General features: G+C 47.6%; 1 protein-coding gene across 1 annotated transcript in view; it reads left to right on the top strand.

The window, feature by feature from the left end:
- Window positions 1-12,131, top strand: part of LOC132459366 (eukaryotic translation initiation factor 3 subunit H) — a 61,116-nt gene extending 48,985 nt beyond the window's left edge. Inside the window, exons 6-8 of the mRNA XM_060053850.1 lie at window positions 6,857-6,977; window positions 11,437-11,569; window positions 11,791-12,131. Coding sequence (XP_059909833.1) covers window positions 6,857-6,977; window positions 11,437-11,569; window positions 11,791-11,888 — 352 coding nt within the window. The 3' untranslated portion in view covers window positions 11,889-12,131. The remainder of the gene's footprint in view (window positions 1-6,856; window positions 6,978-11,436; window positions 11,570-11,790) is intronic.
- The last annotated feature ends 617 nt before the right edge of the window (window positions 12,132-12,748 follow it).

Here is a 12,748-nt window from a genome sequence, read left to right on the forward strand (position 1 = left end):
AGAAAAACGACGCAAACGCTTTCCCGTCCTTAAAGGTAGAATGACGCAACAGCGCCCCCGGCTTTAAAGGTAGAACAGCGGCAATGCTTTCCCGGCTTAAATGGGTTAACTGCATTTTCTTTAGGTTATAGAGATAAACTACCACATATCACTACTCTTTGGTGTTTTTTGGTAAATCACAATTGTAAGAAAGTGTTTGAATTTCCAAAACGACAGCACAACGTTTGCAACCCTGTCGGCAGCCTTCATATTGTAACGTTTTTCTAGATGCATGCATGCATGTATGTATGTACCTTATATCTTGGGACCCGCTTGGATCCAGTGAAAGTGGTTAGTGGTCCACTGAAGTGCTTGTTTACAGTCTAGTACCAAGTGTGGAAGTGTGCTTTAAACGATTGGTGTTCGCACCTTTGCGTCAAAGCCTTGTTATCAGTGCACCTCCAAGTGAGGCAGGTATACAGCAGATCAATCGCAGGCCCTGACCTTTCTGCTTTATCGTTACAAGTTGTGTTGGATGTTGGTCATGGCTCTGCTCCTATCTGTAGCACAGTGCATGGACTGCCTGTTATAGCTAGATATTCGTAGGTCCTAGCATTCACTAAACTTGATTGAGAAAACGAAATTGCTTAAACTATAACCAAACACTATTAAACACTAATTAAATTTAAATGTATTGTGAAAAATGTGACTGCATTGTGACAACAATACGTTCAATATACAAACTCATAACATGGATTATCTATCAATTAATTTCTGTCCCTAGACATGTGGGACATGGTAGCTTAGTACATGTAGTTGGTGCCCCCTTAAAACTTTGACGCTGCGACATGAGTTGGCACAGCCACATGAGCCACATGAGAGCCACTGGGCTATCAGGTGTGTAAGCTGGATATTCCTTCATATTTCTCAGTTTGTAACCTGGAGGGGGCATGCAATACCTTTAGCCAAACAGGAATTACATGCACCTTGCGGGGTCGCTTCTGTTTTTTAGAAGACTAATGTCAATTTGCAAGCACTTTGATAGAATAATCTTAAACGGTGGACCTCCGCTCCCAAAAGCTTTGGCAGGAAAGTGGAGCCCTAATCTGCTGCCATCAGGTCGTTTGTATCCCTGACCAGAGCTTTTTGTTTATTGTGCGATACAGCGAAAGAGAAAACCGTCTGCAATTGTCCCGAGGTATTAGTGATTTTTGAGAGGATTTCTCCAGTGGTGCAAGCAGCAGAGAGAGAGAATTGGGTTGAGTAGATGTTTGATGACCGAGCCCTTAACAACAATGGATCACCACCATTTGTAAGGCGGCCTACCGTGTAAACAAGGACCCGAAGAATTGACTAGAGGTTTGTTACAGTGGTGTGTCAGCATGCGTGTTAATAAATAAAGATTGTCACTCTTCCAGTTCCTGTGAGTAAAATGGAGACCAGGCTCGATTTTACTAGGCAGAGGGTCGATAGTTTGAAGAGACGACGGGAAGGACGTATTCAGTGAAGACATGTTGCAGGCAGTGGCTCTGAAAATCAATGCATTTACGTTAAGGGCATTTAGCAGACCCTTTTATCCAAAGTGACTGAAAATAAGAACATTTTTCAGAAGAAAGAAACAAAAATATATCGCTGTCGGTACAATAAGAAATCAAGGATGTTCATAGACACGAGTGCCGTGCCCTGACAAACGACATTCAATGATACAATTCAAACCTACAATCTGCCGATTTCTCTTACATCTGAGAAACCGAACGGTGTCTTGTTTGCAGTTGTTTATGGTTATACCTTGAACTGCAGGTTCATGGAAATGTACCACATAACAGAAGAAAACAAGAGCACCGAAACAATCTGTCGGTCTCTGGCCTGTATTCTATATAAACGCCTGTTTCAGAAAAATCGAAGGTGCTCTTAACCATCTCCTCTGGTAGCAGTGAAACGCACTCGGGACCATCTGCACCAAAACGACTTAAAAGCATATCAGCGGTAGTCTGCGATGCAGATCAATACCTGTTTGAGGCTTTCTACTGTTGTTGTCTGGCAGGAAACCATCAGAGAAGTGGGAGGCACTAACCACGCCACCTTTTGCACTTTGATTTAAATCCACGATGACGGGCAGTTGATTTCTGATTCTGTATTGATTTCCAGAAGCTCAGTTACCGCTTTTAAATATCATTGCGCTGCGCTGCACAGCTTTTGCTTCAGCGGAGGCCAGAGGTTGCATTATTCAACATCCACCCATCCATCTCTTTCATGTACAAAAACAAACCAGTTTGAACCTCCGGTTATGACCGAGGCAAACGGCTTGCTGAGCAGCAGTCAACCAACGGTGACGGTACACGATGCGAATCTCTGCCGAGCGCTCGCTCTGTTTGTGGGGGCTTTGGGTCCTATACATTATATAGTTGTTTGTCTGTTCGTTCCAACTCTTGCTCCCATTCTGCTGCTCCCTGTCGATGTCCATCTGCTCTTGATGGTTGTAGTTGTGTCCCTGAGCGGGCACCGCCCGTTACGGTCCATCTCCCCCCCACTCCTGCTCATGGATGCTGTGTTCGTGGAAGAGCCCGTGTTACCGAGTCGTTCCGGCTCCTGCTTGAGGTGTGAACCACTCAGGCGACCGCCGTGGATCCACCTATGACCCTTAGTCGTTGCCGAAGCCCATGATGTGTGGAGAGAGCGTACTCCGGAGCTCTTAAGGCTTTTATACAGCGTTGTTCAAGGCATGGTAATTCATTTGCCAGCACTAATGTGCCTCACATAAGAACATCCTTTTCGTCCCACTTTAGGACCGGGGGGTCTACATTTACCTTTGCAACACAAATGTAATAAAGGCATTGCGCCCTCCTCACAAGTGGTTCGTGTGATGGATTGCATTCAACAGTCCGGCGCCTTGTCTGCTGTTTTTTTGTTAAGATGTCAGTGCCCATGCATCACCTGGCTCTCATCTATCTATCCGTAAGGCCCTCTGTGGGAAAACAATAGGAGATGCTAAAATCGGTGCGCCGCAATTCATCAAAGCAGTGTGGAAATCACTAAGTGGCGTGGTGCTATATTCACATCCCTGGCAAGGGGCAGCGATTTTTTGCATTCTGAGAATGTCGGAAAAGTACCTTGGGGGGAAAACGTTGTGTTTTGGATAATCGCAGCATGACTTCACCTGTAAACCTGCAGTCCATTTGAAATTGCGTCCCTGCGATTTCCGTGCTTGCTGAATTAAGCCTATTTGAAATCTACACTGTGCCCTCCATCATGGAAAATGGTTCTGCAAATGCATTTTTCATGCTCAAATAATTCACCTTATTTTTGCAATCCCACGCCAAAATGCCTACTTGGCAAAGCGCGTTGGCGACAGATGTTCCGACGGATTTAGTTTAGTTATAATTTTCGTATGCAATGTTTTCATTTGCATGGGTGAAACTATGCTCCCGGCACCAGAATGCCCGCGTGCCACTGGACGGATTTATCCCTTTGATTCCTAATTGCCTCGCACCTGGGGCCAGAATACATGGTGTGACCCGTGGATGAGATCAATGGTTGTTTGTTCACTCCTGCACAACACCTTGTTGTGCATCGTCTATGGCTGGTTCGCAGCACTCGGTCCGAGATTCTGTCGTTTGCCGAAACCCCTTGAGGAAAGGCTGCAGACACTGTCGGGTGATTCGACTGTGTTAAAGGTCGCGGCGATCGCTGCTCTTTGCATTTCAGTCTGATGCACTTTGGAGCTACTTTATTATACATGCGGTATATGACTGAATGTATGAGCTCTTCTGAATGGGTTCAGAAGAGCTTGAGGTTGGGGTTGAATGTACAAAGCGCGATATTCACGTCCATAATGGATAGTACTGCATGACGTATTAATGTTGCAAAATGATGACCCTGAAAATAACTCTGCACAGTATTCTGTGTGCGGCTTTACTGGATGAATGACGATGTTGGAAATTTAATTTCATAATATTGTAGAGAGCATATGGAGGGTCAACATAAAAAAAAAGTGAGAACGGATGCAACGTAAAGAACTTGCTGACATCCAGCTGAAAATAATTTGTATTGAATATAGTGTGTATAATCCCATGACAATTAGAGTTGTGTTTTTCGTTACCTTGGAGTGAGCCCTTTATATCTACATGGGTCCTGTTCCATGGAGTGCGGTATGTTGTACCGTCACGTTCTTACTAGGGGTGTGCACGGGTACACGTGTAACCGGTTAATAAATCATAGTCGTTTAGGCAAAATAGGTAAACGAAAACCGTAAAAAAATAAATAATAATCACCGCGCAATTGTTTCAATGGGACGTCTCCCTTCCCACTGCTCAACACATCCTAGATCTGAATGAATGACATTTTTTTATTCAATACTTTGTTCTTTACATAGTTGAATGTGCTGACAACAAAATCACTCAAAAAATATCAATGGAAATCAAATTCATTAACCCATGGAGGTCTGGATTTGGAGTCACACTCAAAATTAAAGTGGAAAAACACTACAGGCTGATCCAACTTTGATGTAATGTCCTTAAAACAAGTCAAAATGAGGCTCAGTAGTGTGTGTGGCCTCCACGTGCCCGTATGACCTCCCTACAACGCCTGGGCATGCTCCCGATGAGGTGGTGGATAGTCTCCTGAGGGATCTCCTCCCAGACCTGGACTAAAGCATCCGCCAACTCCTGGACAGTCTGTGGTGCGACGTGGCGTTGGTGGATGGAGCGAGTCATGGTGTCCCAGATGTGCTCAATTGGATTCAGGTCTGGGGAACGGGCGGGCCAGTCCATAGCATCAATGCCTTCATCTTGAAGGAACTGCAGACACACTCCAGCCACATGAGGTCTAGCATTGTCTTGCATTAGGAGGAACCCAGGGCCAACCGCACCAGCATATGGTCTCACAAGGGGTCTGAGGATCTCATCTCGGTACCTAATGGCAGTCACGCTACCTCTGGCGAGCACATGGAGGGCTGTGCGGCCCCCCCAAAGAAATGCCACCCCACACCATTACTGACCCACCGCCAAACCGGTCATGCTGGAGGATGTTGCAGGCAGCAGAACGTTCTCCACGGTGTCTCCAGACTCTGTCGCGTCTGTCACATGTGCTCAGTGTGAACCTGCTTTCATCTGAAGAGCACAGGGCGCCAGTGGCGAATTTGCCAATCTTGGTGTTCTCTGGCAAATTCCAAACGTCCTGCACGGTGTTGGGCTGTAAGCACAACCCCCACCTGTGGACGTCGGGCCCTCATACCACCCTCATGGAGTCTGTTTCTGACCGTTTGAGCAGACGCATGCACATTTGTGGCCTGCTGGAGGTCATTTTGCAGGGCTCTGGCAGTGCTCCTCCTGTTCCTCCTTGCACAAAGGTGGAGGTAGCAGTCCTGCTGCTGGGTTGTTGCCCTCCTACGGCCTCCTCCACGTCTCCTGATGTACTGGCCTGTCTCCTGGTAGCGCCTCCATGCTCTGGACACTACGCTGACAGACACAGCAAACCTTCTTGCCACAGCTCGTATTGATGTGCCATCCTGGATGAGTTGCACTATCTGAGCCACTTGTGTGGGTTGTAGACTCCGTCTCATGCTACCACTAGAGTGAAAGCACCGCCAGCATTCAAAAGTGACCAAAACATCAGCCAGAAAGCATAGGAACTGAGAAGTGGTCTGTGGTCACCGCCTGCAGAACCACTCCTATATTGGGGGTGTCTTGCTAATTGCCTATCATTTCCACCTGTTGTCTATTCCTGTTGCACAACAGCATGTGAAATTGATTGTCAATCAGTGTTGCTTCCTAAGTGGACAGTTTGATTTCACAGAAGTTCACTTGGAGTTACATTGTGTTGTTTAAGTGTTCCCTTTATTTTTTTGAGCAGTTTATTTACTCCTATAGTTTTAAAAAAGAAACAGAATATTTAGCAATAGTGCTGTTTTCCTCAACGTCTATTCAACATGGCTGTCTCAAATGGTCTTGAAGTCCACAAATAAAAAATAAATCTGCTAAAGTAATAGTCATCGCTAGACAAAGGTAAAATAATTTGGCACGGCTATGGACAAAATAAACAGGAAGGAGCTAAGAAGGAACTCAAAAAATCGAAACAACCGAAGTACGCGTCGAAATAACGGTCCGATGACTGGAGGTATGAGAATGCAAAGGAGGGGGGCATTCATGGAGACGCGATGGAGTGCATATTTGTGTTCATTGTTGGAGGGTTTCATTAGTCAACGTAGAGAAGCTAACTGAAGCAGGAGTGATTTGGTGGAAGTCAAACAAAGGGAGGACAGAACGTTTCACCGGGCCGCGGGTTCACACATTAACCTATAGCAGAATTTGTGGACAGCTAAAAAAAATTCATTCATATTTATCACATTGTATGTCGTCATTTATTTCATTTCTACTCCAGAAAATACCTTAAATATGGGATATTTTCTGATACGGAATGAAAATGTTGATATTTGTATTGTTAGGATTCCCCGGAATACTGTCCCGCGTAGAGGGAATGATTATTCTAGGACAAACCTTCTCTGTTCAATTCACAAATGAGTCCTGTTGTGGTGACAATACACGCAAGGTGTACGTTCAACTCGTTAAATGTGCATAGATAATGATGCCAGCTTGTGATTCTGTGCTGTGATGTACCAGTGTGTGGCAATTGTTTTACAAAAACAAGCAAACATAAATAATAAAAACAAAACCTACAGTCTGAAATGTCTGGCCACAGAAGGAATGATGGAGGTCACCGAGAGACGACCTCCTTTCAATATTTTATCGTCCGCGCCGAGTGCTTTTGCCCCAACTAGGGCTTGCGACCGAGCTCAGTGGGGAGGATCGGGAATGACTCGTTAACACATGTTGACATGAAATTCTTTCCCCCCCTCCCCTAACCCCCCTTATCCCCTTAGCAACCACCTGGAGAAGAGCCTGCAGCTGCTGATGGACCGAGTGGATGACATGAGCCAAGACATCGTCAAGTACAACACGTACAGCCGCAACCTGAGCAAGCAGCAGCAGCAGAAGCACCAGGTACAGACACGCACGCCATGCATACACCATGAGCGCCCTCAATTCACCTGGCAGTCGGCGTCCTCGCTGTCTTCCGTGACTCAAGCATGCACATGTTCACACTGTTGTAGCCAGTGTTTTCAAACGTACGAGTGGTGAGAATGGGAGTGAACACACGGTTAGTGAGTCAGTTTGTTTCCATTGCAGAACGTATGTTGTCAGGGGCCCGGGTGGTTCGACGGGTAGAGCGTGTACCATTAAGGCCCGCACCACTCCTGACCTAAGCGACCGGGGTTCGATTCCTGGCCGTGGTCCTTTGCTGCATGTGTTCCCCTCCATCTCCCATAACTTCCTGTCTTACTCGCTTCACAATAAAAAGGATAACTTTTTTTTAAATCCCCAAAAATAATAATACATTTGTAGGCAACTGTCAGATCGGCTGTAGCCATGAAGAGCAATTGAACCGACCAAGGGTTTGTCTAAAACTTGATCATAATGAGAAATCGATGCTTGAAACTGTGACACATATTGTCCTGCACATCGACAAGTCTGCTGAAAAATAGGTTTTGAGTTTCTTACCCTAAAGCTGGTGGATCCTAGTTGGTCCTTCATGCTTCTCTTCTGCTGACTCTGCGGTCCTCCCACCTCCCTTCCCTGACACAGTTCCACTACTTTGTGATTTATGATGCTTAATGCCCTTTCACTGCCATTACATTATGTTTGCCCTTGATTTGCCTGGTCAAATAGTCAGAGAATTATGCAGTAAGTGCCTGACCACTAAGCCTGAATTTTCCTGGCTTTACGCTGCCAGAAACACGATGACTTCTGGTTTGATAAAGTCAGCGAAGGTCAGAACAATCTAAATTCATCAATGGCAGCCGCACGACGTGCGACACTCTCTGCAGAGCCGCCAGTTGAAGGAACTGTCCCTTAATGTAATCCGATTTCACCGTCCTGGTCTCGAATCCAGGAGTTGGACTCTGCTTACACTGAACTTCTGGGGGTAACCTGCACTGGGGGATGGGAGAGAGTGCAAGAGGCAGAGGTACCCTGTTTTCCGATGGATATATTCTTCTGAGGAAAAACTTATTTCGTTAGTGCAAAATAGTTTCAGAAGACCAGTTTGACAGATATTATTCTACAGCGGCCCCTCTGCCCGTTTTAGTCACCAATCCACCTCTTGATCCGAGGTGGGAGCTCAGCCAGTCATGTGGTTTTGAGGAGAGATCCGTGCCATGTGACGCTCGTCTGCAGAGCCCCGCCCCCAGCAACGTGATTGGTTGAAACATTTGAAGTAAAATGATAACGTGATACCCAGTTCTCCCACCTTTTGAGTGTGTCTGCCTCCGGCCCAGTCCTAGAACAAGGCCCAGGCCCCCTGGGGGGGGTAGAAGCCCCGTATAGATCCAAGACGGACTGATATCATACGTCAGTGTTATTGGACTGAAGTCAGACATCTTTTAATTTTTCTTTATTTTTTATGGCCCTTTATCACAGTTGGTCTCAAAGAGCTTAACAATCCGTGTACTTATGACCCCCCACCCTAGCCCCTCTGAGGGCAAGCTAGCAATTAGCAGGGACCAAATCTCCAGAGGGAACGCAGAGTGGGGGATCCCTCTCATCCCGGGATGGGATGAGAAAGTCCGACGGCCGTCTCCTTTTCGTCTTGATATTTAGTCTGTTTTTCATGGACAGTGGGGGAGACGCTTTCCTGCCTCGAAGCAGTGGTGCATACTGATAATCAGTGACGACGGCGGTCGCTTAATACCGGCGCGGGTTTGCATCGTCGGTCACTCACTCGCGTCGATAGCACGATTAATGTAGGTCCAATCTGTGACGTTCATCCTTCACTGAGCGGTGGTGGTGGGGGTCTCCACAGAACGGTCGTCTTGGCCCGATAGTGGTGGAAAAATTATTTTAAGGGTTTTATTCCGTCATTTATTAAGCGCCACGCAGAAGCAGCAGCGCGGTAGTGGGACGGCGGAGTCACTGTTGGAGCAGTGGTTCGCCTGTTGCTGCGCCGTGCCAGAGCCATCTGCTGCAGTGAGAGTGGTGCCCGCCGTGGGGCCTCATAGTGTTTCAGTATGGTGTGTTACTTATGCTTTGCTTATGCTGGCGTCGCACGGTCCGCCCCGCTCGAGGGCCAGAGCGTTGTTTATCCTGTGGCGATGCAAGCACCTGTAATGACACGCACACACACCACACAGCATGCGCACACACAACCCCACACGCACGTACGCACACAGACACGCGCACAAACAAACAGGCCCCCCACACACACAAACACGGGCCCCAACACACATACACACAGGCCCCAACACACACACGCACACACACAGACACTCACCCCCTTACGCACACAGACACTCACCGCTCCCACACACACACACACACACTGCCCCCAACACACACACACTGCCCCCAACACACACACACTGCCCCCAACACACACACACACTGCCCCCAATACACACACCCCCACAGCTGCCAGGAGAGCTGGTTACGAGGGGTAAAGTAGATCCACCCACCCACCTGTGAGCACCAACTCGTCAGCGAGAGGCGGGCGGTCCTTAAACAATATACCGTAACCTTGCTGCCCGGCAGCCGCCAGCAGCAGCCGATCTCTCCTGGTTGGAGTTACACCGGCGGAGGCATTAACATCGATCGCAGCGCTCGCTCACACACGCATCTCATCACACCTCGGGCATCTCCCTGTTCCAGCGGCGGGCAGCTCTCTCCTTTTGTGTTACCGCACACACGCAGGGTTCGAGAGCGTGTGTGTGTGTGTGTGTGTGTGTGTGTGTGTGTGTGTGTGTGTGTGTGTGTGTGTGTGTGTTGTAAACACAGCCAGTCGCGAGGGAACAAGCCCTTTATTATCGGCTGCTGGCTCTCGGCCTGCCTGGTACAATCTTCTATTGACCTCACGTTTGCCGGGCGAATGGAAACTTCTTCATCATAAACATATCTATACACTCACATTGACACACGCACGCGTCACTCCATACCAGTGTCACAGGGGTGGTTGGGGGAGAGAGAGAAAGATCCAGAAATGGCCCAGAAGAGGTAAAGAGCTGCTGCCCAGGCCTCTCTGTTGTCTAATGACTCATTTGCAGCGAGGCTTAGAAAAGTTCATAGTCTGGCCCAAGCATGCTGAGAAAAACCGGGGGAATGAGCTCAGCAAGCCTTTGTACCGGTTCATTCTGGGCTTCTGTTGGGTGATTTGGCTGTCGTTCAGTGATGTTGTGCCGCCCCACGTCTTCGGCGCTCAGCAATTTCAGTTCACTTTGACTGACCGGAACTCCATTGCTCTTGGTGTGTGTGTCTTTGCCTGTGTGTCTCTTTGCCTGTGTGTGTCTGTGTCTTTGCCTATGTGTGTTTGTGTCTTTGCCTGTGTGTGTTTGTGTCTGTGTCTTTGCCTGTGTGTGTCTGTCTTTGCCTGTGTGTTTGCCTTTGGGTCTTTGACTGCGTGTGTCTTTGCCTGTGTGTTTGTGTGTGTGCTTGTGTGTCTTTGTGTGTGTCAATGTGCATGTGTCATTGCCTGTGTGTCCGTTCGCCCTATCCCCCGTTGTGGTGCATTGTGGGCCGCGAGGTCGGAGCTCGGCGCTGCTCCTCCAGTTGTGTTCTCAGCCTCCCCCTCACCAACTCCTCCTGCTCCCCCCCCCTCGCCACCGTGTCAGCCTGCCCTCCATCTTGGCCAAATTAACAAGGCTTTTAGGATCCCCGGGGACTGGAGCCGTGCTGATTTACCGGCTGTCAGCCTCTCCACAAATCACTCCATGCTGTCATTACATGCAACTCCTCAATCTCTCCCTCCCTCTCTCTCGCTCTGGTGCTCGCTCGCCCGCTGGAAGACCATTGTTTACCAGCTCCTTGTCTACCATGGTGCCCCTTCTGCCAACTCCATGTGCTCTCGCTCCCTCTGCTTCACTTTTTTTTTTTGTTCCAGAAAACTCTCTCTGGCTCTCTCTCTCTCGTTCTGTCTCTCTCTCTCGTGCTCTCTCACTCTCTCTCTTTCTCTCTCGTTCCCTTTCCTTCTCTCTGACTCTCTCTCTCTCGCTATCTCTCTCTCGTTATCCCTCTCTTGCGGTCTGTCTTTCTTTCCCTCTTGTTCTCTTCCTTCCTTCTACTGAAACGACTCCATCCTCCTCCTCCTTACCTTCATCTCTCAATCTACTCCCCTGTCGTTCTCTCATCACCACCTCCCATGTTATTCCCTTACATCTGCGTGTGGCTCCGTATACGTCTATGCCTCGACTATATCTCGACACGTTCCTATACATGACTTTGAAATGCAGTTCATATTTTTCTAGGCCTACGAGCTCCTCAGTGCTGCCATGCACTAAGAATTCCCCTGTTGGCATCGACCTGGTTTTCCACTGAGCATTTGATGAATAATGCCCTTGAAGAACATGTGTAGCGAGACGTATTGAGGTGTGTGTTTAGTGACCGGTTCTCCTCCTACACCCCCCCGCCCCCCCAGTACGTCCAGAGGAGGCAGCAGGAGAACGCCCAGAGGCAGACCAGAGGGGAGGCCGTGCTGGCTGAGGAGGACATCACCAAGCTGTTCAAGCCCCCCCAGCCCCCACCCCGCATGGACACGCTCCTCATCGCAGGTACGTGCACACTCGCACACAAGCGCACGTGCACAAAGTCCCTCCCCCGGTCCGTCTGTCCCTCAACAAGTTATAAATGTTTGTCATGTCTTGATTTTAGTCTTGACAAAATAAGGCATCCTCCTTTCACTGCTAATATGCGTGTGTGTGTGTGTGTGTGTGTGTGTGTGTGTGTGTGTGTGTGTGTCTGTCCGTCATCCCCTCCCTCCCTCCCTCAACAGGTCAAATTAACAACTACTGCCAGAACGTGAAGGAGTTCACCTCCCAGAACCTGGGCAAGCTGTTCATGGCAGAGGCTCTGCAAGGCCACAACAGCTAGAGAGCAGAAGGAGACGAACGAGAGAGAGAGAGAGCATCGCCGGCCATGCAGGAGAGAGAGAGAGCGAGAGAGACCAGCGAGGGGGAGGCATGACTTGTGCGTCATCAGACAAGAAGTAGACAAGAATTTTCTCTTTTACACAATTTGTTGTTACTTTGCAGTGTATGTATTCATAACGTTCACAGGCGTTGTTGAATTATTTTCATTGGATATTGAAATAAAGAATTGTCTGGCATCTCTTAATATTGAGTGATTCTTTGCGTTGTGTTCTTGCTTATAACTGGTAGAGTGAACGGCTTTCATTTCATAATGACACAATTATATTAAGATGGGTAGTTTATCCTTTATTCATTGAAGGCATTCATTTCTTTAGAATTACAAAGATGTCAATGGCAATCGACTGTTAGCAGATTTAACTGACATTACTGTCATCGTCCTCAGTGAATTTATGCATCACTAAAGCAGGAGCTATTAATTAACACACATTCATGTGTGTTGCCTTGTGCTTCATTACATAGGAGATATAAATCGCGTCATCTCAATTACCCTGTATGCTTTTGTCTCTGTCGTTATAATAATAATAATAATTATTATTATTTTATAGTTATGCATTTACATCTTAAGATGGATACTTATTGAAGAAATTAGTTCAGGTTTTCTTTGTTAAGGCTAGTTGACTTGGTTAAAGCAGCTTCCATTGGTGCTTGAAAGAAAAGTTATATACCGGTGTACGTTTCTTTTTTACAAAAACAAATGACGCCACGGCTGAAATAGTGTCAAACATTTGCGGCGATCAATCGGGCGAGTGTTGGGTCTTCAAATTACATTAACCCTGTATCAACTAAGCCATGTAGTCAGTA

This window comes from Gadus macrocephalus, chromosome 6 (assembly GCF_031168955.1).
Source record: "Gadus macrocephalus chromosome 6, ASM3116895v1".
NCBI classification, from domain to species: Eukaryota; Metazoa; Chordata; class Actinopteri; order Gadiformes; family Gadidae; genus Gadus; species Gadus macrocephalus.